General features: G+C 65.0%; 2 protein-coding genes across 2 annotated transcripts; both read right to left on the bottom strand.

The window, feature by feature from the left end:
- Positions 1-28: 28 nt before the first annotated feature.
- Positions 29-4446, bottom strand: LOC142025927 (E3 ubiquitin-protein ligase RNF212B-like). Its single transcript, XM_075018661.1, has 11 exons — positions 2805-4446; positions 2408-2460; positions 2212-2286; positions 2014-2129; positions 1715-1763; positions 1608-1636; positions 1476-1522; positions 1332-1374; positions 1189-1240; positions 1038-1086; positions 29-133 (listed from the first exon to the last, which is right to left on the bottom strand). Exons 1-11 carry the CDS (start codon positions 2902-2904, stop codon positions 30-32), a joined length of 717 nt encoding a protein of 238 aa, XP_074874762.1. The 5' UTR covers positions 2905-4446; the 3' UTR covers position 29.
- A 10-nt stretch (positions 4447-4456) lies between these two features.
- On the bottom strand, positions 4457-25839 carry CARMIL3 (capping protein regulator and myosin 1 linker 3). Its single transcript, XM_075018483.1, has 30 exons — positions 25610-25839; positions 25243-25318; positions 24512-24600; positions 24184-24278; positions 23017-23103; positions 21636-21745; positions 20680-20757; positions 20497-20573; positions 19651-19755; positions 19474-19543; positions 19298-19379; positions 19098-19194; positions 18113-18167; positions 17845-18017; positions 17702-17770; positions 16558-16651; positions 16339-16437; positions 15325-15447; positions 15104-15217; positions 12783-12967; positions 11407-11494; positions 9368-9469; positions 8458-8515; positions 8265-8377; positions 7535-7629; positions 5624-5745; positions 5142-5215; positions 4924-5023; positions 4635-4736; positions 4457-4557 (listed from the first exon to the last, which is right to left on the bottom strand). Exons 1-30 carry the CDS (start codon positions 25837-25839, stop codon positions 4550-4552), a joined length of 2970 nt encoding a protein of 989 aa, XP_074874584.1. The 3' UTR covers positions 4457-4549.
- Positions 25840-26636: the final 797 nt, after the last annotated feature.

Raw genomic sequence — 26636 nt, 5'->3', positions numbered from 1 at the left:
TTCCGCCCGCTCTTCTCCTTCCGGCTACGTCAGGCGGCGGGGGGGCGGGGTCTCCGCAGGGAAGAGGGCGGCGGGCAGCGGCGGGGGGGCCCAAGGGACCCGCAGAGGGGTCTGCGGGGAGGGGGGGGCGGCCCTGGGGAGGGAGGGCGGGGGGTGAGGGCGGGGATCCGCCCACCAGCCCCGCCCCTTTGGTCTTAACTCCGCCCCCCCGCTCACCTGTGGGTCAGCCCGTGGGCGGAGGCAGGAGACGGGGCTGTGGGGGGCGGGGTTAAGGGCAAAGGGGAGGGACCGGAGGGGGGGTTAGAGCGGGGGAGGGGCGTGGCCTGCCGGGCAAGGGGCGGAGTCTGGGCAGGGCTATGACAAGGAGCTGGGGGCGGGGTGAGGGAGGGAAGGGGGCGGGGTCTGAGGCGGGGATCCGGGGAGAAGGGGAGGGGCTTGGGAGAAAGGGGGGCGGGGTGGGTGACCAAAGGGGGTGGGACTTGGATGGGGAAGGGGCGGGGTTTAGGGGCCAAGAACAACAGCCTAGCACTATGGAAAAGAGGCGGGGCTTGGGAGATGAGGGGCGGGGCTTAGCGGCAAAGAACATACTATGAGAAGAGGTGGGGTGGGGCGAGGGGGCGGGGCTTAGGGCCCAAGGACAACAGTGCATGTCTATGGAAAACAGGCGGGGCTTGGGAGCTGAGGGGCGGGGCTTAGGGGCAAAGAACATACTCTGGGAAAGAGGGGGACTGGGGTGAGGGGCGGGGCTTAGGGCAAAGGGGTGGGGCTTGGGGCCAAGAACAACAGTGTAGGACTATGAAAAAGAGGAGGGGCTTGGGGGCCGAGGGGTGGGGCTTAGGGGCGGGGCTTAGGGGCCAAGAACCAGGGTGTGGGACTATGGAAAGGAGGCGGGGCTTGGGAGCCAAGGGGCGGGGCTTGGGAACAGATGGCTAAGGGTTGGAGGGCCCTGGGGGTGGGGCTGGGAGCAGAGTGGGTGGGGCTCGGGGATGGGGGAGACAGGATTTGGGGCAAAACCAGCCGGATTTGGGGTCACTCACCCACGCTGGAGGCCAGGGGTGTCACTGACCCCCTATAGGCGCTGCCCACCTGGGGGAGAGGGGGGGGGAGGCCGCAAGGCATGCTGGGTAAGCCCCCTCCAATTTGGGGTGCCACACCCAACATGGCGTCGGTTTGGGGGGGGTGTCTCACCTGCCATACCGGGGTGCCGCGGGAGAGGGGGGGCTCCAGCGGGGTGGAGCGGCTGCGTGGGGGGGGGGGGTGTGAGGGTTTTGGGGGTCCCCTCATAATTTGGGGGGGAAAACCCCAAAATAGGGGACACCCCCCCCCCTTACCTCACCACTTGCCCACTCAGCTGCCGGCGGGGCTGGGGGGTGACTGGAAGGAAAGGAGCCATTTTGGGGGGGACCCCCAAAAGTAAGAAGTGGGGGGGAATAAGGAGGTAGGGGGACCCCTAAAAAATTTGGGGAATCACCTACCTGTCTGCGCCGGGGAGGTGATGCCGACCGGCCGGGGCGTGCTGCTCCTGCGTGGAGAAATACGGGGGGGTGACACCGCCGATGCCGCCGCAGCCCCCCCCAAACTCCGAAACCCCACAGCGGGGGTCTCACCTGCTGCCCCCTCGCCAGCCAGGGGAGAGCTGCGGGGAGAGAAAACGGGGGGTCAGTGTGTGTGTGGGTGAACGAGGAGGGTGGGGGGAACTGAGGGGGGGGGTCACCTGAGCGCGGCGCAGCTCCCCGTTCTCCCGCCGCAACGCCTCCAGCTCCCTGCGTGGGGAAAGGGGGGGGGTGATGTGGGATGGACCCCCAACATGGCGGCTGGGGGAGTTGGGGTGTGGGGTTGACCTCCCCAAGATGGCGGCCGAGAGGGTGGACCCTCCCCGAGATGGCGCCGGAGGGGGGCAGACGCTCCCAAGATGGCGGCTGGGAGAGGTTGTGTGGGGTGGACCTCCCCAAGATGGCGCCAAGGGGGACAGACCCCTCTCAAGATGGCGGCCCTAGGAAGGGAGGTTGTCACCTATTGCGGGTGTCCAGGACATGGCGGACGTCCTCCAACGCCACCCGGGCACGGCGTGTGGCTTCCTTGTGCGAGGCCAGCAGGAGGTCGGACTGCGCTTGCTGGAAGCGCCAGACCTGTGGGGCAGAAGTTGTGGGGCTGGCCCCATGGCGGGTGTGGGGCGGGCTGTCCTCCATCCTCCATCCTCCTCTTCCTCACCTGGGAGATGCGAGTCAGGTGCTTGAGGGCAATGTCAGCCGGGCTCTTGAAGAAGAGTTTCTCCTGCGGGCGCATCTGTGGGGAGGGAAGGAAGATGGCGGCCGCCAACGGAGGACAAGGAAGGTTCACAAAGGTGGCCGGGGGACCAAGGAGGAGAAGGGTTCAAAATGGCAGCCAGAATGGGAAAGAAACTCGCCTTGTCGGAGATGGGGAGGTAGCGGCAGTCAGCGGCGCAGACAGGGCACGGACCTGTGTGAGGGGAGAGACATCGGGGTCCCTCCGAAATGGCGGTCGTGAGGGAAAAATGTTGGCGTGATGGGAGAGGGGACAATTTGGTGAGGTGAAAAGTGGAGGGGGGGGGCCTCCCTTCCACCATTTTATGGATATAAGGTGAGAGGGGTCCATCCCTTCTGCCGTTTTATGGATATAAGGTGAGGGGATCCGTCCCTTCCGCCATTTTATGGATATGAGGTGAGGGGCGTTGTTCTTTTTCACCATTTTAGGAGGCTAAGGTGAGTGGGCTCCTTCCCTTCCGCCATTTTAGGGGTTCAAGGTGGTGTCCCTCCATTTTGTGGGGGTGAAGGGGCTCTTACCTGTGCCCCCACATGCCGTGCAGAGGACGTGGCCGCAGCTGGTGACGGCAAAGCGGGCTCCCTCTTGGCGGTAGCAGCGGTTGCAGTGGAACCAGTCCATGCTGGGAGGGAGTGAGGAAGAAGAGGGGAGCGGGGAAGGGGGGGGCAGCCGCCTGCCTGGGTGTCCGTGTGTCCGTCCGTGTCCCCCCCCCCCCTTCCCCACCGTTACCCACCGGGACGCCTTCGCGCCTCAGTCTGTGAGGAAATGAAGGGGGAACGGCCGTTAAAAAGGGCGGGAAGCCTGAGGGGAAATGGCTGTAAAAAAGGGCGGGAAGCCTGAAAGGAAATGGCTGTTAGAAAGGGCGGGAAACCTGAGGGGAAATGGATGTTAGAAAGGGTGGGAAGGCTGAGGGAAAACGGCCATTAGAAAGGGCAGGAAACCTGAGGGGAAATGGATGTTAAAAAGGGCGGGAAGGCTGAGGGGAAATGGCCGTTAGAAAGGGCGGAAATCCTGAGGGGAAACAGCTGTTAGAAAGGGCGGAAATCCTGAGGGGAAATGGCTGTTAGAAAGGGCGGGAAGCCTGAAGGGAAACGGCTGTTAGAAAGGGTGGAAATCCGAGGGGAAATGGCTGTTAGAAAGGGCGGGAAGCCTGAGGAGAAACGGCTGTTAGAAAGGGCGGGAAGCCTGAGGGGAAACAGCGGTTAGAAAGGGGGAAATCCTGAGGGGAAACAGATGTTAGAAAGGATGGGAATCCTGAGGGGAAATGGCCATTAGAAAGGGAGGGAAACCTGAGAGGAAACAGCTGTTAGAAAGGAAGGGAAACCTGAGAGGAAATGGCCGTTAAAAAGGGCAGGAAGCCTGAGGGGAAACGGCTGTTAGAAAGGGCAGGAAGCCTGAAAGGAAATGGCCATTAGAAAGGGCGGAAATCCTGACGGGAAACAGCCAATTAAAAAGGGCGGGAAGTCTGAAGGGAAACGGCTGTTAGAAAGGGTGGAAATCCTGAGGGAAATGGCCGTTAGAAAGGGCGGGAAGCCTGAGAGGAAACAGCTGTTAGAAAGGGCGGAAATCCTGAGGGGAAATGGCTGTTAAAAAGGGCGGGAAGCCTGAGGAGAAATGGCTGTTAGAAAGGGCGGGAAGCCGGAGGGGAAACGGCGGTTAGAAAGGGGGAAATCCTGAGGGGAAATGGCTGTTAGAAAGGGTGGAAATCCTGAGGGGAAACGGACGTTAGAAAGGATGGGAAGTCTGAGGGGAAATGGCCATTAGAAAGGGCGGGAAGCCTGAGAGGAAATGGCTGTTAGAAAGGGAGGGAAACCTGAGAGGAAACAGCCGTTAAAAAGGGCAGGAAGCCTGAAAGGAAATGGCCATTAGAAAGGGCGGAAATCCTGAGGGGAAACGGCCGTTAAAAAGGGCGGGAAACCTGAGGGGAAACGGCCGTTAAAAAGGGCGGGAAGCCTCAGGGGGCGGAGCCACCGCTGAAAGCAGCGAGACTGGGAGGGAGGAGAGACCGCGGGAAGGGGCGGAGCCACGGTCGAAAGGGGCGGAGCCAGCTTTGAAAAATGTGCGGCGGGGAAGGTGGCTAAGGGGGCGTGGCGACGGCGGAAGGGGGCGGGGAGGTGGGCGGAGCCACCCTTAAAGGGACCCTTCTCCCCCTCACGGACGCCATTAACGAGATCTCCGTTGTTTAAGTCTTTATTGGCCTGGAGCGAACAGGGGATGGCGGGGGGGTGTATGCCCGCCCCCCCCCCCCCCAAAGTGGGGGCGTCCGTCAGGTGCCTGCGGGGAGAGGGGGGGTGTTGAGCGGGGGGGGGGTGTTGTAACGAGCCCCCCCCTCAGCGCCGCGGCCGCCTCACCTCCTCCTTCTCCCCCCTCGGCCTCCATCTTGTCGCAGGACTGGGCGCGCCGCGTCCGTTTGGGTTTGGGGGGGACCGGCCGGCGGCTCCCATTCGACCTCCCTGTACGGGGGGGGGGGGGGAATCCCTCCAACATCCCACAATGCCCTGGGGGAACCCCCCCCCCCCCCAAACCCCTCCAGCATCCCACGATGCCTTGGAGGACTCCGCAAAGTCCTCCAGCATCCCATAATGCCATCCGCTTCCCCCCCCCCCACTATCCCAGCATGCCCCGAGGGAGGAGCCCCACCTGTAGGAGCAGTGGGCGGAGCCTCCAGGGTGGCCCCACCCCCTTCCTCACCGTCGGGGCTTTGCTGTTCTGCTGGCCACGCCCCCGAAGTGGGCAGGGCCTGGAGATGCCACGTGACATGAGGGGGGTGGGGCTTTTGCACCTAGCCCCGCCCCATCACGCCTTCCCCTCTACGGGGTGGGCGGGGCAGTGCCCGCCACCTCGCCCCGCCCACTCACCTGCGGGGGCGGGGCCTGCGGAGAGGGAAGCCCCGCCCCCTCCACCACCCTGGGGCTGTCGGTGCTTGGGGGAGCTGCGGGGGGGGGGGGGGGCAGTTTTAGGGGGTGGTTTTGGGGGGAAAAAGGGGTTTTTGGGGTCGGTGGGGCTGGGGGGGGGCTCAGGGGAACCCCCCACCCCCGTGGGGGGGGTCACGGCCCCACGGTATTTTTTTGGGGGGGGGGGGGGGGGAAGGGGGACTCACCCGCCTCCTCAGAGCCTGGGCTCCAGCCCTGCTCCTGGGGTGGGAGGGGTTACAAGAGGGGTGGCCGCACCAAGCCACACCCCCACCGTGCCAAGCCACGCCCCTCCCTCTTTAGCCACGCCCCCTGGGTGAAATGGGCGGGGGGGCCAAGCCCTCCCCTCTTGAATCCCCCTCCCCCCGTTGCCCCCCAGCAGCCTCCCAGTTCCCCTCCCAGTAGGTCCCAGTTGCCCCCCCCCATACCTGGGTGCTGGCGGGGTGCTGGCTGGGGTCCGGCTCCCCGGGGGGCTGCGGGTCCTGCCGGTTGCGGGGGGGGCCCCCGGTGACGCTGAGGGGGCAGGGGGGGCACGGGGGGGGGGGGCGGCCTGGGGGGGGTGACCCCCAACACCCCAGTTACACCCCCCAGCCCCTAATTGCCCCCCCCCAGTTGCCCCCCGAGCCCCCAGTTGCCCCCCAGGACTTTAATTCCCCCCCCAGACCCCTGACTGGCCCCCCAGGAGCCCCAATTTCCCCCCCCAAGACCCCCATTTGCCCCCCACGACTTTAATTCCCCCTCTGAGACCCCCAAATGCCCCCAGGAGCCCCAATTTCCCCCCCCAAGCCCTCCAATTGCCCCCCCAAGACCCCCATTTGCCCCCCACGACTTTAATTCCCCCCCAGGACCCCAATTCCTCCCCCAGGACCCCCAATTCCCCCCCCAAGACCCCCATTTGCCCCCCACGGCTTTAATTCCCCCCCCGGACACTCAATTGCCCCCCCCAAGGTCCCCAATTGCCCTCCAGGAGCCCCAATTGCCCCCCCGGGACCCCCAATTCTGCCCCCAAGACCCCCAATTGCCTCCCAGGACTCCCAGTTGCCCCCCCAGGGCCCCCAATTCCCCCCCAACACCCCCAATTCCTCCCCCAAGACCCCCAATTCCCCTCCACAAGAGCCCCAATGCCCCTCCCAAGACCCCCCAATTCCCCCCCCACCGGACCCCCAGTTCCCCCCCCAGGACTCCCAATTGCCCCCCCCGGAGACCCCCATTTGCCCCCCACTACTTTATTTCCCCCCCAGGACCCCCATTCCCCCCACAAGACCCCCAATTCCCCCCCAACACCCCCAATTCTCCCCCCAACACCCCCAATTCCCCTCCAGGACCCTCAATTGCCCCCCAAGACCCCCAATTCCCCCCCACAAGACCCCCAATTCCCCCTCCAGGACCCTCAATTGCCCTCCAGGACCCCCAATTCCCCCCCCAAGACCCCCAATTGCCCCCCAAGACCCCCAATTGTCCCCCAGACCCCCAATCCCCCCCCAAGACCCCCAATTCCTTCCCCCCCCGGACCCCCAATTCCCCCCCCAAGACCCCCAATTCTTCCCCCCCGGACCCCCAATTCCCCCCACCAAGACCCCCACTTGCCCCCACGGCTTTAATTCCCCCCCCAGGACACTCAATTGCCCCCCCTCAAGGTCCCCAATTGCCCTCCAGGAGCCCCAATTGCCCCCCAGGACCCCCAATCCCCCCCAGGACCCCCAATCCCCCCCAAGACCCCTAATTCCCCCCCCAGGACCCCCAATTCTCCCCCCAAGCCCCCAATTCCCCCTCCAGGACCCTCAATTGCCCCCCAGGGCCCCCAATTCCCCCCCCAAGACCCCCAATTCCCCCCACAAGACCCCCAATTCCCCCTCCAGGACCCTCAATTGCCCCCCAGGACCCCCAATTCCCCCCCCCAAGACCCCCATTTGCCCCCAAGACCCCCAATTGTCCCCCCAGACCCCCAATCCCCCCCCTCCAAGACCCCCAATTCTTCTCCCCCGGACCCCCAATTCCCCCCCCAAGACCCCCAATTCCTCCCCCAGGACCCCCAATTCCCCCACCAAGACCCCCACTTGCCCCCCACGGCTTTAATTCCCCCCCCAGGACACTCAATTGTCCCCCCCCAAGGTCCCCAATTGCCCCCCAGGACCCCCAATTCCCCCCCAACACCCCCAATTCCTCCCCCAAGACCCCCAATTCCCCTCCACAAGACCCCCAATGCCCCTCCCAAGACCCCCCAATCCCCCCCCAAGACCCCCAATTCCCCCCCCGGACCCCCAATTCCCCCCCAACACCCCCAATTCCCCCCCCAGGACCCCCAATTTCCCCCCCAGACCCCCCAATCCCCCCCTCACCGGGGCAGCACCCTGCGGGTGAAGAACTCCTCCAGCCCCTCGTCCAAGGGGGGGCCCCCCCCCGCCTCCGCCTGCGCCCCCCCCGGCGGCCGGGACTGCGGGACAGGGGGAGCGCTGGGGCTTTAAGACAGGCCACGCCCCCTCCCCGGGCGGGGGAGAGGGAGGAGCCGGAGGGGGTGGAGCTAAGGGAGCTGGGGGTGGGGCTGTGAGGGAGTGGGAGGGGCGAGGGGGTCTGTGGGCAGGGCCACGTAAAAGGCAGGTGGGGGGCGGGGCCAAAAGCCGGGGGCGGGGCTATGGGCCTGGGGGCGTGGCCACAAGGCTGTAGGCAAGGGGGGAACCCTATGGCATGGGGGGCGGGGCCATCAGGGGGTAGGCGGGGTTAGGTGCATGGGGGCGGGGCCAGGCGGGAGCAGCCACCACCCAGTGGGAGGGGATATGGACAAGTGGGTGGGGTTATGGGCCTGGGGGCGGGGCCGCAGGCTTGTGGGCGGGGCTATGGGGCTGGGGGCTGGACCAGAAGGTGATGGGCGGAGCCTGAGGGTGGTGGGTGGAGCCAGAAGGTGGTGGGCGGGGCCAGAAGGTGGCGGGCGGGGCATCCTTGATGGGCCAGCACTATAGGGTTGGGATGGTAGGACCTGGGGCGGGGCTAAGAGGGCGGGGCTACAGACTCAGGGGTGGGGCTAAGGACTCAGGGGGCGGGGCTAAGGACTCAAGGGGCGTGTCTACTCACCGGTGGGCGGTGCGGGGGGCGTGGCCGAGCGCGGGTGCAGTGGGGCAGGGCCCCCTCGGGGCTGCTGGGGGGGGACGGGGGAGTCCCGGCAGGGGGGGGGCCCTCGGCATGACCTGGAGGGGTCACCCCGGGGGGTCAAAGGTCACAGTGGGGTCACAGCGGGGTCACGGCGGGTCAGGGGGCGGGGTCTCACCCATGAAGGCGGAGGTGGGCCGGATCCGGCGGCAGCGCTTCGGCCGGGCCAGCGTGTCCTGGGGAGGGGGACACCCCAAAACACCCCCCACTGGCTGACCCCCAAAATACCCAGGGACCCCCCCAAAATCCCCCTGACCCCCCCATAATCCCCCTGATCCCCCCAAATCTCTAGGGGACCCCAAACCCCCCGGTTCCCCCCCCAAATCCACAGGAGACCCCCCCCAAGTTCCCTTATGGGCCCCCCCAGCCCATCAATAACCCCCCAAAACCCCTTTGGGGTCCCCCCCCATTTTGGGGTCCTCCCCCTGTTTTGGGGTGTCCCCCCCCATTTTGGTGTCCCCCCCCTTGTTTTGGGGTCCCCCCTGTTGTGGGGTCCTCCCCCTGTTTTGGCATCCCCACCTGTTTTGGGGCATCCCCCCCATTTTGGGGTCCTCCCCCTGTTTTGGGGTCCCCCCCGGTTTTGGGGTCCTCCCCCTGTTTTGGGGTGTCCCCCCTGCTCTGGGGTCCCCCCCCTTTTGGGGTCCTCCCCCCATTTTGGTGTCCTCCCCCAGTTTTGGGGTCCCCCCCGTTTTGGGGGTCCCCCCCCATTTTGGGGTCCTCCCTCTATTTTGGGGTCCCCCTCATGTTGGGGTCCTCCCCCCCCGTTTTGGGATCTCCCCCCATTTTGGGGTCCCCCCTGTTTTGGGGGTTCCCCCCCACGTTGGGGTCCTCCCTCTATTTTGGGGTCCCCCCCATGTTGGGGGTCCTCCCCCCATTTTGGGGTCCTCCCCCTGTTTTGGGGGGTCCCCCCCATTTTGATGTCCTCCCCCCATTTTGGGGTCCCCCCCCCAGTTTTGGGGTCCCCCCCCGTTTTGGGGTGTCCCTCCCATTTTGGGGTGTCCCCCCCCGTTTTGGGGTGCCCCCCTTACGACGGCGGTGCCCAGCTCCTCGTCAGTGCTGGTGAGGGGGTCTCCCCGCGGTGGGGGGGGGGGACCCCCCGACTCCTCCGGGCTCCCACCCAGGTGCTGGGCCTGGGGGGGACGGGGGGGGCCCGTCAGGAGATTTGGGGGGGCCCTGGGGGGTTTGGGGGGGGTCACCAGGGGATTTTGGGGTCCCACGAGGGGCTTTGGGGGTCCGGGGGGGGGTTTTGAGGTACCACCAAGGAGTTTGGGGGGTCCTGAGTGGGTTTTGGGGTCCCACCAGGGGCTTTGGGGGGTCCTGGGGGGGGGGGTTGAGGTCCCACCTGGGGATTTTGGGGTCCCACCAGGGGATTTGGGGGTCCGGGGGGGATTTGGGGGTCCCACCAACGGGGGGGTGTCCTGGGTGGGTTTTGGGGTCCCACCAAGAGTTTTGGGGGTCCTGGGTGAGTTTTGGGGTCCCACGGGGGGATTTTGGGGTCCCACCATGGATTTGGGGGGGGCCTGGGTGAGTTTTGGGGTCCCATGGGGGGATTTTGGGGTCCCACGCAGGGTTTTGGGGGGTTCTGGGTGGGTTTGGGGGTCCCACTGGGGAAGGTTTGGGGGTCCTGGAAGGGTTTTGGGGTCCCACCGGGGATTTTGGGGTCCCACCCATGGATTTGGGGGGGTCCTGGGGGGTTTGGGCGGGTCACCAGGGGTTTTTGGGGTCCCACCAGGGGCTTTGGGGGGTCCTGGGGGGGGGTTGAGGTCCCACCTGGGGATTTTGGGGTCCCCACAGGGGATTTGGGGGTCCGGGGGGGATTTGGGGGTCCCACCAAGGGGGGGGTGTCCTGGGTGGGTTTTGGGGTCCCACCATGGATTTGGGGGGGTCCTGGGTGAGTTTTGGGGTCCCACGGGGGGATTTTGGGGTCCCACCCAGGGCTTTGGGGGGTCCTGGGTGGGTTTGGGGGTCCCACTGGGGGAGGTTTGGGGGTCCTGGAAGGGTTTTGGGGTCCCACCGGGGGATTCTGGGGTCCCACCAGGGGATTTTGGGATCCCCACAGGGTTTTGGGGATACTGGGTGGGTTTTGGGGTCCCACCAGGGGATTTTGGGGTGCCCACAGGGTTTTGGGGGTCCTGGCTGGGTTTTGGGGTCCCACCGACAGGTTTTGAGGTTCCTGGGTGAGTTTTGGGGTCCCACCGGGGGATTTTGGGGTCCCACAAGGGGTTTTGGGGATCCTGGGTGGGTTTTGGGGTCCCACTGGGGGATTTTGGGGTCCCCACAGGGTTTTGGGGTCCCACCAGGGTTTTGAGGTTCCTGGGTGGGTTTTGGGGTCCCACCGGGGGATTTTGGGGTGCCACCCAGGGTTTTGGGGGTCCTGGGTGGGTTTTGGGGTCCCACCGGGGGATTTTGGGGTGCCCACAGGGTTTTGGGGATCCTGAGTGGGTTTTGGGGTCCCACCAGCAGGTTTTGAGGTTCCTGGGTGGGTTTTGGGGTCCCACCGGGGGATATTGGGGTTCCACCAGGGTTTTGGGGTCCCACCAGGGTTTTGGGGGTCCTGGCTGGGTTTTGGGGTCCCACCAGCAGGTTCTGAGGTTCCTGGGTGGGTTTTGGGGTCCCACTGGTGGGTTTTGGGGTCCCACCAACAGGTTTTGAGGTTCCTGGGTGGGTTTTGGGGTCCCACTGGTGGGTTTTGGGGTCCCACTGACAGGTTTTGAGGTTCCTGGGTGGGTTTTGGGGTCCCACCGGGGGATATTGGGGTTCCACCAGGGTTTTGGGGTCCCACCAGGGTTTTGGGGGTCCTGGCTGGGTTTTGGGGTCCCACCAGCAGGTTCTGAGGTTCCTGGGTGGGTTTTGGGGTCCCACTGGTGGGTTTTGGGGTCCCACCAACAGGTTTTGAGGTTCCTGGGTGGGTTTTGGGGTCCCACTGGTGGGTTTTGGGGTCCCACCAGCAGGTTCTGAGGTTCCTGGGTGGGTTTTGGGGTCCCACCGGGGGATTTTGGGGTCCCACCAGGGCTTTGGGGGTCCCGGGTGGGTTTTGGGGTCCCCCCCAGGGTTTCGGGGTGCTGACCAGGGCGCGGTGGACGCGGCGCAGCTCCCGCAGCAGCTCCTCCACCACGGCGTCGGTCAGGAACGTCACCGCCGCCAGCGTCACCTCCCTGCCCCACCAGTGCACCCAGTACGGACCAGTACGGGCCAGTATGGACCAGTATGGACCAGTATGGACCAGTACGGACCAGTAGGGACCAGTACGGACCAGTAGGGACCAGTATGGACCAGTACGGACCAGTAGGGACCAGTATGGACCAGTATGGACCAGTACGGGCCAGTACGGGCTGGGCCTCTCCCAGCACCCCCTCTCCCGCTCCGTCCCACCGCCCCCCAGTGCCTCCCAGTCTGCCCCAGTGCTCCCCAGGCCCTCCCAGTTCCCCCCGTTCCCCTCCCAGTGCCCCCCAGTGGCCCCCAATGTCCTCCCAGTCCCTCCCAGTGCCCCACAGGACCCCGCAGCGCCCTTCCAGTGCCCCCCAGTGCCCCCCAGCGCCCTCCCAGCACCCCCCAGTCCCTCCCAGTTCCTTCCAGTGCCCCCTAGCACCCTCCCAGTGCCCTCCCAGTGCCCCCCAGTGCCCCCCAGTCCCTCCCAGTGCCCCCCAGTGCCCCCCAGTCCCTCCCAGTGCCCTCCCAGTGCCCTGCCAGTGCCCTCCCAGTGCCCCCCAGTGCTCCCCAGCACCCCCCCAGTGCCCCCCAGTCCCTCCCAGTCCCTCCCAGTCCCTCCCAGTTCCTCCCAGTGCCCCCCAGTACCACCCCAGCGCCCTCCCAGCGCCCCCCAGTGCCCCCAGTGCCCCCAGTGCCCCTCAGTGCTCCCCAGCACCCCCCCAGCACCCTCCCAGTGCCCTGCCAGTGCCCTCCCAGTCCCCCCCAGTGTCCCCCAGCGCCCCCCAGTGCCCTCCCAGTTCCTCCCAGTGCTCCCTAGTGCCCCCCAGTGCCCCCCAGCACCACCCCAGCGCCCTCCCAGCACCCTCCCAGTGCCTCCAGTGCCCTTCCAGTCCCTCCCAGTTCCTCCCAGCGCCCCCCAGTGCCCCCCAGCACCCCCGCAGTCCCTCCCAGCGCCCTCCCAGCACCCCCCAGTCCCTCCCAGTTCCTCCCAGTGCCCCCCAGCACCACCCCAGCGCCCTCCCAGTGCCCCCCAGCGCCCCCCAGTCCCTCCCAGTGCCACCCAGCACCCTCCCAGTGCCCTGCCAGTGCCCTCCCAGTGCCCCCCAGTGCTCCCCAGCACCCCCCCAGTCCCTCCCAGTGCCCTCCCAGTTCCTCCCAGTGCCCCCCAGCACCACCCCAGCGCCCTCCCAGCGCCCCCCAGTGCCCCCCAGCACCCCCGCAGTCCCTCCCAGCGCCCTCCCAGCACCCCCCAGTCCCTCCCAGTCCCCCCAGTCCCCCCAGTGCCCCGCTCACCCCAGCTGGTGGCGGATGCGCTGCCCCGCCTGCTCCAGCAGCGCCCCTCGGGCCAGCCCGGGGGGGGGACGGAGGCGCCGGGCGGCCGCTGCCCGCACCCCGCGCCCCCCCCAGCGCCCCTCGGCCGCCCCCAGCGCCCGCGGGCAGAGCCGGGCCGCCCGCCCGGCCAGCGCCTCCAGCACCGCCTGCACCGCTCCCGTTAGGTTCTCCCAGTTTCAGGGGGGGTTCTGCCAGTTTGGGGGGGCTTTCTCCCAGTTTCAGGGGGCTTCTCCCAGTTTGGGGGGGCTTTCTCCCAGTTTCAGGGGGATTTCTCCCAGTTTCAGGGGGGTTTCTCCCAGTTTGGGGGGGCTTTCTCCCAGTTTCAGGGGGCTTCTCCCAGTTTCAGGGGGCTTTCACCCAGTTTGGGGGGTCTTCTCCCAGTTTCAGGGGGATTTCTCCCAGTTTGGGGGGGCTTTCTCCCAGTTTCAGGGGGATTTCTCCCAGTTTGGGGGGGCTTTCTCCCAGTTTCAGGGGGGTTTCTCCCAGTTTCAGGGGGATTTCTCCCAGTTTCAGGGGTCTTCTCCCAGTTTGGGGGGTCTTCTCCCAGTTTCAGGGGGATTTCTCCCAGTTTGGGGGTGCTTTCTGCCAGTTTCAGGGGGCTTTCTCCCAGTTTCAGGGGGATTTTGCCCAGTTTCAGGGGAATTTCTCCCAGTTTGGGGGGGCTTTCACCCAGTTTCAGGGGAATTTCTCCCAGTTTGGGGGGGCTTTCACCCAGTTTCAGGGGAATTTCTCCCAGTTTCAGGGGGTCTTATCCCAGTTTCAGAGGTCTTTCGCCCAGTTTGGGGGGGGCTTCTCCCACTTTCAGGGGGCTTTCTCCCTGTTTAGGGGGGGCTTCTCCCAGTTTGGGGGGCGATCTCCCAGTTTCAGGGGTGTTTCTCACAGTTTGGGGGTGCTTTCTGCCAGTTTGGGGGGACTTCTCCTAGTTTTAGGGGTCTTTCGCCCATTTGGGGGGGGCTTCTCCCAGTTTCAGGGGGCTTTCTGCCAGTTTGGGGGGGGGTTCTCCCAGTTTGGGGGAATTCTCCCAGTTTCAGCGATCTTTGTTTCAGTGGTCTTTCTCCCAGTTTGGGGGTCTTTCTCCCAGTTTGAGGGGTCCTTCTCCCAGTTTGGGGGGTCTTTATCCCAGTTTGGGGGGACTTTCTCCCAGCTTGAGGGGTCCCTCTCCCATTTTGACATCCCAGCCTCCCAGTTTGGGCTCCCAGTCTCCCAGTTTGGGCTCGCAATCTCCCAGTTCAGGCTCTCTTCTCCCAGTTTGGGCTCCCAGTCTCCCAGTTCAGGGTCTCTTCTCCCAGTTTGGGCTCCCAGTCTGCCAGTTTGGGCTCCCAATCTCCCAGGTTAGGGTCTCTTCTCCCAGTTTGTGCTCCCAGTTTAGGGTGTCTTCTCCCAGTTTGGGCTCCCAGTCTCCCAGTTTGGGCTCCCAATCTCCCAGTTCAGGGTCTCTTCTCCCAGTTTGGGCTCCCAGTCTCCCAGTTTGTGTTCCCAGTCTCCCAGTTTAGGATTTCTCCCAGTGTGGTCTCCCAGTCCCTCAGTTTGGGCTCCCAGTCTCCCAGTTCAGGGTCTCTTCTCCCAGTTTGGGCTCCCAGACTCCCAGTTCAGGGTCTCTTCTCCCAATTTGGGCTCCTAGTCTCCCAGTTTGGGCTCCCAGGCTCCCAGTTTGGGCTCCCAATCTCCCAGTTCAGGGTCTCTTCTCCCAGTTTGGGCTCCCAATCTCCCAGGTTAGGGTCTCTTCTCCCAGTTTGTGCTCCCAGTTTAGGGTCTCTTCTCCCAGTTTGGGCTCCCAATCTCCCAGTTCAGGGTGTCTTCTCCCAGTTTGGGCTCTCAGTCTCCCAGTTTGGGCTCCCAGTCTCCCAATTTAGGCTCTCTTCTCCCGTTTGGGCTCCCAGTCTCCCAGTTTGGGCTCCCAGACTCCCAGTTTGGGCTCCCCAGTCTCCCAGTTTAGGGTGTCTTCTCCCAGTTTGGGCTCCCAGTCTCCCAGTTTGCGTTCCCAGTCTCCCAGTTTAGGATTTCTCCCAGTGTGGTCTCCCAGTCCCTCAGTTTGGGCTCCCAGTCTCTCAGTTCAGGGTCTTTTCTCCCAGTTTGGGCTCCTAGTCTCCCAGTTTAGGGTCTCTTCTCCCAGTTTGGGCTCCCAGTAGGGTCTCTTCTCCCAGTTTGACATCCCAATCTCCCAGTTTGGGCTCCCAGTCTCCCAGTTTAGGCTCTCTTCTCCCAGTTTGAGCTCCCCAGTCTCCCAGTTGGGGCTCCCCAGTCCCCCCCCAGTCCCTCCCAGTCGCCCCCCACCCCTTCACCTGCAGCTCCTTGTCCACCGCCTTGGCCACGTCCCCGGCCACCGACTCCAGGAGGTGACGGACGGGTCCGTCCCCGGCCACCACCCGCCCCAGGGCCGCCAGGCTGGGGAACAGCTTTTTTGGGGGGGGGGACACATACAACGGCGTCACCGGGACGGGTGGGGGTCAGGGTGGGGCTTCGGGGGGTTTTTGGGGTGCCGGAGCGGGGGGGTCGCCCTCACCGATCGGGCGTTCCTGGCCTCCCGCAGCAGCTCCCGAGCTTCGGCCAGGTCCCGCTGAGCCCCCGGGTGCCCCCGCAGCCCCCGCGCCGTCGCCTGCACCCGCCCGCTCAGCCGGCACAGCATCTGCGTCACCGCCGTCACCGCGTCCCCGCGGCGTCCCGCCGGGATCTGCCCCGGCATTCTCCCGACATCCCACCAGCATCCCGCTGGGATCTGCCCCGGCATCCTCCCGACATCCCGCTGGCATCCCACCAGCCTCCCACCAGCATCCCACTGGCATCCCCATGGCATCCCACCAGTATCCCACCAGTATCCCACCAAGCATCCCACCAGCATCCCACCAGCATCCTGCTGGGAATCTGCCCCGGCATCCCCCGGCATCCCACCAGCATCCCACCAGCATCCCACCGGCACCTTGCCAGTATCCCACCAGCATCCCACCAAGCATCCCAGCAAGTATCCCACCAGGATCTGCCCCAGTATCCCACCAGCATCCCACCAGCATCCCACCAAGATCTGCGCCGGCATCCCACCAGTATCCCACCAGCATCCCACCAGCATCCCCACAGCATCCCACCAGCATCCCACCGGCATCTTGCCAGTATCCCACCAGCATCCCACCAGCATCCCGCTGGGAATCTGCCCCGGCATCCCACCAGTATCCCACTGGCATCCCACTGCATCCCACCAGCACCCCACCGGCATCCCACCAAACATCCCACTGGTATCCCACCAGCATCCCACCAGTATCCCCCCAGCATCCCCCCGGCATCCCCCCGGCATCCCACCAGCATCCCGCTGGGAATCTGCCCCGGCATCCCACCACCATCCCACCGGCATCCCACTGGCATCCCACCAGAATCTGCCCCCACATCCCCCTGGCATCCCCCCGGCATCCTTCCAGCCACCCCCCAAGCATCCCCCTTCCCATCGCCCCCCCCCAACTTCCCTCCTCAGCCCCCTAACTGCCCCCCCAGCCCCCCAACTGCCCCCCCAGCCCCGGGGCAGGATTACTTGCTCGGCCGTGCTGGTGACGATGCCCCGGTGCAGCCGCATCGCCTGATCCGCCGGCACCTTGGGGCCGCGCCCGTTGCGTAGGAGACACCATTGGATCTGCCGGGAGGTCGGGGGGGGGACGACAAAGGGACGAGGAGGTGGCCGAGACCCTCACCACCCCCCCCGCCACCCCCAAAAACAGACACCGGTCCCCCCCCCCCCCCGCCCCCAGCCCACCTTCTGCCAAACGGCGTCGGTCCTCTCTGGGGCGCTGCGGTAGGCGGCCGTGAGGTCGCTGAGGGGCAGGGCCATGAAGGTCAAGGTGTAGTTGCTGTGGGGAGGGGACGGGGGGGTCAGGGGGGGTCCCCCGCGGTCCCCGCTCGAGGTCGTCGCCCCACCGGGAGGGGGTTGAGCGGTTGGGAACTGGTTGACCAGGTGGGAACCCACTGAGATGTCTGGAATGGGTTGACTGGTCTAGAGGGGGTTGCCTGGTCTAGAACCAGTTGACCAGTTGGGAACCCATGAACTTCTCTTAAATGGAGTGACTGGTCTATGGGTGGTTGCCCAGTCTAGAACCAGTTGACCGGTCAGAAGCCCACGAACTTTTCTTAAATGGATTGACTGGTCTAGCAGTGGTTGCCCAGTCTAGAAGTAGTTGACCGGTCAGGAGCCCATGAACTTTTCTTAAATGGTTTGACTGGTCTAGACGGGGTTGGCTGGTCTAGAACCAGTTGAGCAGTTGTGAACACATTGACCTGAGTAGAACGGGTTGGTTGGTCTAGTGGTGGTTGCCCGGTCTAGAGCCAGTTGACTGGTCAGGAGCCCATGAACTTTTCTTAAATGGGTTGACTGGTCTAGTGGTGGTTGCCCGGTCTAGAACCAGTTGACCGGTCAGGAGCCCATGAACTTTTCTTAAATGGAGTGACTGGTCTATGGGTGGTTGCCCGGTCTAGAACCAACTGGTGGGTCCCCAAACCCCCAGGTGGCCCACCTAGAACTGGTCGACCCATCCAGAACCAGTCGGCAGGTCAGGAACAAGTTGACCAGCCTGAACCACGTCAGCTGACCCAGAGCTGGTCGTCCCACCTCCATCCAATTGACCTATCTAGACCAGGCGGCCACGTCTCCATCCAGTTGCGCGGTCTAGAACCGTCAGGGAGGTCCAAGACCCAGTTGACCTCTCTGGAGATCCAGTTGGCACGCCTCCATCTGGGTGCCGGTCTAGATCCAGCGGTCGCCTGCTCTAGATCTGGTTGCCCGGTCTAGACGGGGATCACCTGGTCTAGATCCGGTTGGCCGGTCTAGATCCATCCCACCCACCCGGTGGCTTCGGCCACGCCAGAAGCCCCCCCGCCCCGCCATCTCCTCCCACCCCACCCACCTCTGCATGGCACGGGCGACGTCCTGGAACCCCACCGCCGTCGTGTTGTTCCTGTCCCAGGTGAGGCTCCTGCCGTGGGGACGGTGGGTGAGGGCGGGGAGGGGGGGGGACACACCCCACCGAGGTCCCCCCCCCCCACCCACCGGAGGGTGCTGTTGATCTGCAGAGCCTTGGCCAACATCTTGGCGCCCACGTCCTCCATCAGGTTCCCGCTGAGGTCCACCTTGGCCAGGCAGGCGTTGCTGCCCAACGCGTTCACCAAGATGCTGGTCCGGGCTTTCAGGCGAGAGTCGGCCACCGACAGCGACTGCAGGGACTTGTGGGAAGGGGCGGGGGGGTGGGACACGAGGTGCCACGGGACCCGGGGGACCCCGTGGAGGGGACATCCCGCCGTCCCCGGGGGCCACTCACGCAGTCCTCCTCCTGGATCATCTGGACCAGCTTCTGGAGGATCTCCTCCAGCGTCCTGGGGGGGGGGGGGGGAAAGGGGGCCCCCTCATTCTGGGACCTGCCCGGGGGGGCTAGGTGGGCTTCCATGGATGCAACCTTGGCTACCAGCATCTTGTTGGACCTCCATGGACTCAACCTTGGCCATTGGCATGTTAGTGGACTTCCATGGACACAATCTTGGCCATTTGGGCTCTTGGTGGACCTCCATGGCCACAACTTTGGCCATTATGGTCTAGGTGGGCCTCCACGGACACAACTTTGGCCACCAGCATCTTGGTGGGCCTCCATGGACACAACCTTGGCCATTATGGTCTTGGTGGGCCTCCATGGACACAACCTCGACCACCGGCATCTTGGTGGGCCTCCATGGACTCAACCTTGGCCACTGGCATCTTAGTGGACTTCCATGGACACAACCTTGGCCACTGGGGCCTTGGTGGACCTCCATGGACTCAACCATGGCCATTGGGGTCTTGGTGGACCTCCGTGGACACAATCTTGGCCACCGGCATCTCGGTGGGTCTCCATGGACACAACCTTGGCCATTGGCATCTTGTTGGACCTCCATGGACTCAACCTTGGCCATTATGGTCTAGGTGGGCCTCCATGGACACAACTTTGGCCACCGGCATTTTGGTGGGCCTCCATGGACACAACCTTGGCCATTATGGTCTTGTTGGACCTCCATGGACTCAACCTCGGCCACTGGGGTCTTGGTGGGCCTCCATGGACACAACCTCGGCCACCGGCATCTCGGTGGGCCTCCATGGACTCAACCTTGGCGACTGGCATCTTAGTGGACTTCCATGGACACAACCTTGGCCACTGGGGCCTTGGTGGACCTCCATGGACTCAACCATGGCCATTATGGTCTAGGTGGGCCTCCATGGACACAACTTTGGCCACCGGCATTTTGGTGGACCTCCATGGACTCAACCCAACCCACCGGGCCTTGACGTTGAAGTTCTTGCCCAGCCAAAGGTGCTTCAGAGCCTTGTTCTTCCCCAGCACCGGCACCAGCGTCAGCAAATCGGCGTCGAAACCTGAAGGCGGGGGCAAGACAGGGACCAATGGAAGGGGTCAGGTGGTGGGTGGGGTCCCAGGCCCCGCCCGCAACCCCCATGCAGGGGGAGGAGCCCACCTCACCGTTGTCGGAGAGGTCCAGGCTGCCCACGGCGCTGACGCCCCCCAGCAGCTCCCGCAGCACCCGGGCCCCCGGCGAGCGGAGCTGGAAAGATGGCCGCAGGGCGAGGCGGTGGGCGGAGCCCCCCTTCCTGGGAGAAGCCCCTCCCCCTGTGAGACCCCGCCCCTCCCCGCCCCACCTCACAGCCACTCAGGTCCAAGTGGAGGTCGCTCAGGTGGGTGTTGGCGGCCAAGCCCTGGAAGAGAGACCTGGGGAGGGTGGGGTTATGGGCGAGAATGGGCGGGGTCTTCCCACCAAGCCACGCCTATTTCTCCTTATAAGGTGTGGGGCCCCGCCCCAAGGGGGTGGGACTCACCTGAGGGCCTCGGGGGGCACCCGCACCCCGGCCAGGCTGACGTGGGCCAGGGCGAAGGCGCTGCAGAAGAACTGCCGTAGGGTGGGCGGGGTCTCCCGGGCCTTCCTGGGGGGGGTGGGGCTACATCAGCCACACCCACCCTGCAGCCAACAGGACGGTCCGAAACCCAACGGGGCGAGGGGGCGGGCCTCGAATGCCCAACAGAGTTCTTGACCACCCAACGGGGTCCTTGACCAACCAATGGGGTCCTTGACCACCCAACGGGTTCTCAACAGCCCAACTGGGTGCTCCGCTACCCAATGGGGTGCTCCGACGCTCAACGGGCTGCTCAGCCACCCAATGACGGTCCAGATCACCCAACAGACCTCCCGACTGGCCAATGGGGTGCTCCAACAGTCAACGGAGCGCTCAATCATCCCATGGGGTCTTTGACCACCCAACAGGGTTCTTGACCAACCAACGGGGTCCTTGACCAACCAACGGGGCGCTCCACTACCCAATGGGGTGCTCTGACGCTCAACGAGCTGCTCAACCGCCCAATGACGGTCCGGATCACCCAACAGACCTTCCGATTGGCCAATGGGGTGCTCCAACAGTCAACGGAGCGCTCAATCATCCAACGGGGTTCTGGACCACCCAACGGGGTCTTTGACCACCCAACGGGGTCTTTGACCACCCAACGGGGTCCTTGACCACCCAACGGGGTCTTTGACCACCCAACGGGGTCCATGACGGCCCAACGGGGTCCTCGACCCCCCCCCAAGACCGGCCCCTCCCCCACCCCACCCCACGGGCACCCTCCGGCCGTGGGGCTGGAGCCCCCCAACTTGTGGGGCAGGAGCTCACCGGTGGGAGAAGGTGTTCCTGGCCACGTTGAGGTAGTTGAGTCGCGGGCAGCAGCCGTGGAGCAGCGCCCCGAAGAGCTGGGGGGGGGACGGGGGGGGGGGGGCACGGTCAGCCCCACGGCTGCCCCACGGCGGGTCCGCAGCCCCACATCTCCTCCCCACGCCTCCCCCCGGGCCCACTCACCACGTCGACGGCGCAGTCGGTGGAGGCCAGGTCGAGGTGCAGGAGGGCGTTGGGTTGGGCCAAGAAGGAGTAGAGACCCTGGGGGGGGGGGGGGGAGGCAGAGCCTGACCCCACTGCGCCCCACAGAGCCTGCCCCATAGCACCCTTACTGCCCCATAGACCCCCGTCCAGCCCCACAGGCACCCAGTGACCCCCATAGACACCCCAGCCCCCCTCCTGCCCCCCAGCCCCCCTCCTGCCCCACAGACCCCCCTCCTGCCCCATAGATCCTCTCTAGCCCCACAGATCCCCCCCAGCCCCATAGCACCCCAATGACCCTACAGCCCCCCAGCCAGCCCCATTGGACTCCAGTGAACCCCCCCGGACCCCCCCTGACCCCCAGCCCCCCAGTGACCCCCCCAGCCCCCCATCCTGCCCCATAGACCCCCTCCAGCCCCATAGATCCTCTCCTGCCCCATAGCACCCCAATGACCCCATTGCCCCCCAGCCAGCCCCATTGCACCCCAGTGACCCCCCCGGACCCCCAATGACCACAGCCCCCAGTGACCCCCCCAGCCCCCCATCCTGCCCCATAGACCCCCTCCAGCCCCATAGACCCCCACCCAGCCCCATAGCACCCCAATGACCCTACAGCCCCCCAGGGCACCCCATTGCTCCCCAGCCAGCCCCATCGCGCCCCAGTGACCCCCCCGGACCCCAATGACCCCCAGCCCCCCAATGACCCCCCCTCCTGCCCCCATAGACCCCCTCCTGCCCCATAGACCCCCTCCAGCCCCACAGATCCTCTCCTGCCCCATAGCACCCCAATGACCCTACAGCCCCCAGGCCGCCCCATTGCCCCCCAGCCAGCCCCATTGCGCCCCAGTGACCCCCCTTGACCACCCCTGACCCCCAGCCCCCCCCAGCCCCCCCTCCTGCCCCATAGCCCCCCCCCAGCCCCCCCGGCCCCGCCCTACGGCGCCGTCGGGGGTCCCCAGCAGCCCGGGGTTGCGGCTGAGGTCGAGGTGCTGGAGGCGGCTGCGGAAAGCGGGGTTGGAGCCCAGCGCCCGGCTCAGCGCCCACAGCCCTGGGGGGGGCACCCACAGCTGGGGGGGGACCCCAAAATCCCACCGGGACCCCCCAAACCCCACAGACAACCAACAAACCCCACGGACACCCAAAAAAACCCAGGGACACCCAATGACCCCCATGGACACCCAACGAATCCCATAGACACCCCATAGACCCCCCCATAGACCCCCTATAGACCTGGGGGGGCACCCACAGCTGGGGGGGGGACCCCAAAATCCCACGGAACCCCCCCAAACCCACAGACACCCAACAAACCCCACAGACACCCAAAAAACCCATAGACACCCAACGACCCCCATGGACACCCCATAGACACCCCATAGACCCCCCCCAGGCACCCTATCGATCTGGGGGGGGCACCCACAGCTGGGGGGGACCCCAAAATCCCACCGGGACCCCCCCAAACCCCACAGACACCCAACGACCCCCATAGACACCCCATAGACCCCCTATAGACCTGGGGGGGGCACCCGGGGGGGGCACCCACAGCTGGAGGGGGACCCCAAAAAACCCCTCCAGGACCCCCCCAAACCCCACAGACACCCCCCAGCGCCCCAAAAATACCACACAGCCCCCCAACCCCCCCAAAAAGCCCACCCCAGCCCCCAAAATACTCCCCAGCCCCCCCAAAATACCACACCCCCAGCCCCCCCAAGAAAGCCCCCCCAGCCCCCCAAAATACCCCCCAGCCCCCCAAAATATCAGAGCCCCCAACCCCCCCCAAATCCCCCCCAGCCCCCCCCAAAATATCACAAATACCCCCAGGCCCCCAATAACCCCCCTACCCCCCAAAATATCACACAGCCCCCCAACCCCACAAAAAGCCCCCCCCAGCCCCCCAAAATACCCCCACCCCCCCTAAAAAAGCCCCCCAGCCCCCCAAAATGTCACACAGCCCCCCCAGCCCCCCAAAATACCCCCAGCCCCCCCAAAATACCACAACCCCCCCAAGCCCCCCCAGCCCCCCAAATATCGCACAACCCCCCAGCCCCCCCCAAAATACCCCCCAGCCCCCCCAATCCCCCAAAAAGCCCCCCAGACCCCCAAAATACCACCCAAAAGCCCCCCAGCCCCCCAAAGTACCACAAGCCCCCCAAAAAAGCCCCCCTAGCCCCCCCAAATACCCCCCACCCCCCCAAAAGCCCCCCCAGCCCCCCAAAATACCCCCCACCCGCCCCCCCAAAGCCCCCCAGCCCCCCAAAATACCACAACCCCCCCCCAAAAAGCCCCCCCCAGCTCGGGGGGGTGCGGGGGGGTCCCCCAAACCTCGGGGCCCGATCCCGGCGTGGGGGAGGCTGAGGCGCCGCAGCCCCCCCGGGAGGAGCAGAAACTGCTGACTCAGCGCTGCCAGCCCTGGGGGGGCAAAAAGGGGGGACGGGGGGGATTTTGGGGGCGTTGGGGGGATTTGGGGTTTTTTGGGGGGGGGATTGGGGGTTTTTTAGGGGGTTGGGGGGGTTGGGGGGATTTTGGGGTTTTGGGGGGGTTTTGGGGGGTTTGGGGGCTTTTTTGGGGGGTTGGGGGGGTTTGGGGTTTTGGGGGGTCTTGGGGGGTTGTGGGGGGGTTTCGGGTTTTTGGGGGGTTTTGGGGGATTTGGGGTTTTTTTGGGGGGGTTCAGGGCTTTTTTGGGGGGTTGGGGGGGATTTTGGGGTTTTGGGGGGATTGGGGGGGATTGGGGGGGTTTTGGGGTTTGGGGGGTTTTGGGGGTCTTGGGGGGGTTGGGGTTTGGGGGGTTTGGGGGTTTTGGGGGGGTTTGGGGGTTTTTGGGGGGTTGGGGGGTTTGGGGTTTTTTTGGGGGGTTTGGGGGCTTTTTTGGGGGTTGGGGGGTTTTGGGGGGTCTTGGGGGGTTGTGGGGGGTTTTGGGGTTTTGGGGGGGTTGGGGGGTTTTGGGGGGGGGGGGATTTGGGTTTTTTGGGGGGGTTCAGGGCTTTTTTGGGGGGGTTGGGGTTTGGGGGGGCTATTGGGGGGTTGTGGAGGGTGTGTGGGGGGGGTTTTGGGGGGTCTTGGGGGGGGTTGGGGTTTTTTCGATGGGTTTTGGGGGGTTTGGGGGCTTTTTTTTGGGGGGTTGGGGGGTTTGGGGTTTTGGGGGGTCTTGGGGGGTTGTGGGGGGTTTCGGGTTTTTGGGGGTTTGGGGGGGTTTTGGGGGTTGGGGGATTTGGGGGTTTTGGGGGGTTCAGGGCTTTTTTGGGGGGGGTTGAGGGGGTTTTGGGGTTTGGGGGGTCTTGGGGGTTGTGGGGGTTTTGGGGGGGTCGGGGGTTTTGGGGCTTTGGGTTTTTTTTGAGGGGTTTGGGGGGATTTTGGAGGTTTGGGGTGTTTGGGGGGTTTTGAGGGTTGGGGGGGTTGGGGGGTTTTGGGCTGTTGGGGGATTTTGGGGGGTTTGGGGGGTTTGGGGGGTTTTTTGGGGTTTTTGGGGGGGTTTTGGGGGGGGGGTCCCACCTCGGTCATCGACGGGGCCGTGGGCCAGGACGAGGCTGTGCAAAGGCGGGGCCGGGTGCTCCCCCAGCGCCGCCGCCAAGCGGGTGGCAAAATCCCTGGGAAAAAAAAAAAAATAATATTTTTTTTGGGGGGGGGGGATCCCCAAAGTCACCCCATCTTTTGGGGGACCCCCCCAACCTCCCCTTTCCCCAAGGGAGCCCCCAAAATATCCCTTTTCCCCCTTACTTTTGGGGGGGGAATAGCTCAAATTTAGGGCTCAGGACCCCCCCGCCCCCAGATTTCAAGGGCAGCCCCCCCCCAAATTTTGGGGGGCCCCCCCCCAACTTACGCTTTTAACCCCGCGTTGTCCAGGATCAGCTCCTCCAGGCTGGGGGAGCGGCTGACGGCGTGCAGGACCTGCTCCACCACCTCCCCCCCCTTTTTTGGGGGGGGGGGACACCCCAAAATTAGACAGGGACCCCCCCCAAAAAAAATTAGGGGTCGACCCCCAAAAAATTAGGGGTTGACGCCCCAAAATTAGGGGGGTGGGCAAAGGGGGAGGACCAAAAGATGGGGGGGGGAAGGGGATGGGGAGGGCTTAAAAGGGGTGGGGGGACCCCAAAATTTGGGGGAACCCCAAAATTAGACAGGGCCCCCCCCAAAAAAAATTAGGGGTTGACCCCCAAAATTAGGGGGGTGGGCAAAGGGGGAGGCCCAGAAGATGGGGGGTTAAAAGGGGTGGGATGGGGGGACCCCAAAAGTGGGGGGGACCCCCAAAAATGTTGGGGGGGTGAGGGGGGGACCCCCAAAATGGGGGTTTGGGAGGGTGAGGAATGAGGGGACCCCCAAAATAGGGGTCTGGGGGGGGTGGGAAGATCCAGGGCCCCCCCAAAATGGGGGTTCAGAAGCAGGGGCCCCCCCAAAATGGCCATTGGAGGCGCCTCCAAACTTGGGGTGCCCCCCCCCAAAAAAAGTCTCAGAGACCCCAGAGAAGAGGAGTTTGGGGGTGCAGGTGGGTCTGGGGGGGGGGTGGTGGTTGGGGAGGGGGGACACCCCCCCCCCAGATTTTGGGGTACGCACCAGGCGGAGGTCGCGGCAGGAGAGCGCCCGGAACCAGGGGTTGTACGCCAGCGCCGCCACCGCCAGCGCCAGGTCCCTGCCGGGAAATTGGGGGTGTCGGGGGGGGGGGGGGACCCCGAAAAGTTGCGGGGGGCTTGAAATGGGGTTTTGGGGGGGTCCCTGGGTGGGTTTTGGGGTGCTGGGAGAGGTTTTGGGGTGCCTGGGTGGTCCTGGAGAAGGTTTTGGGGGGTCCTGGGTGGGTTTGGGGGTCACCTTGGGGGTGCCAGGTTGGGTTTTGGGGTCCCTGGGTGGTCCAGGCTGATTTTTGGGGTCCCTGGGTGGTCCTGGACAACGTTTTTGGGGGGCCCTGGGTGGGTTTGGGGGTCACCTTGGGGGTGCCAGGTTGGGTTTTGGGGTGCTGGAAGATATTTGGGGGGCCCCGGGTGGTCCTATAGAAGGTTTTGGGGGTCCCTTGATGTATTTTGGGGTCACCTTGGGGGTGCCAGGTTGGGTTTTGGGGTCCCTGGGTGGTCCTGGCTGGGTTTTGGGTGCTGGAATATATTTGGGGGTCCCTGGGTGGGCCTGAAGAAGGTTTTGGGGGGGGGTCCCTTGATGCATTTTGGGGGTGCCAGGCTGGATTTTGGGGTCCCTGGGTGGTGCTGGGTGGGTTTTGGGGTGCTGGGAGAGGTTTTGGGGTGCCTGGGTGGTCCTGGACAACGTTTTGGGGGGCCTGGGTGGGTTTGGGGGTCACCTTGGGGGTGCCAGGTTGGGTTTTGGGGTGCTGGAAGATATTTGGGGGGCCCTGGGTGGTCCTATAGAAGGTTTTGGGGGGTCCTTGATGTATTTTGGGGTCACCTTGGGGTGCCAGGTTGGATTTGGGGTCCCTGGGTGGTGCTGGGTGGGTTTTGGGGTGCTGGGAGAGGTTTTGGGGTGCCTGGGTGGTCCTGGAGAAGGTTTTGGGGGGTCCTGGGTGGGTTTTAGGGAAGCCAGGTTGGATTTTGGGGTGCCTGGGTGGTCCTGGCTGGGTTTTGGGGAGCTGGAATATATTTGGGGGTCCCTGGGTGGGCCTGAAGAGGTTTTGGGGGGTCTCTTGATGCATTTTTGGGGTGACAGGCTGGATTTGGGGTCCCTGGGTGGTGCTGGGTGGGTTTTGGGGTGCTGGGAGAGGTTTTGGGGTGCCTGGGTGGTCCTGGAGAAGGTTTTGGGGGGTCCTGGGTGGGTTTGGGGGTCACCTTGGGGGTGCCAGGTTGGGTTTTGGGGTCCCTGGGTGGTCCAGGTTGATTTTTTGGGTCCCTGGGTGGTCCTGGACAAGGTTTTGGGGGACCCTGGTGGGTTTTGGGGTCACCTTGGGGGTGCCAGGTTGGGTTTTGGGGTGCTGGAAGAGATTTGGGGGGCCCTGGGTGGTCCTATAGAAG

This window comes from Buteo buteo, chromosome 30 (assembly GCF_964188355.1).
Source record: "Buteo buteo chromosome 30, bButBut1.hap1.1, whole genome shotgun sequence".
Classification (NCBI taxonomy): Eukaryota; Metazoa; Chordata; class Aves; order Accipitriformes; family Accipitridae; genus Buteo; species Buteo buteo.
The sequence above is the reverse complement of the archived record's forward strand: the minus strand, read 5'-3'. Positions and strand labels throughout refer to the sequence as shown.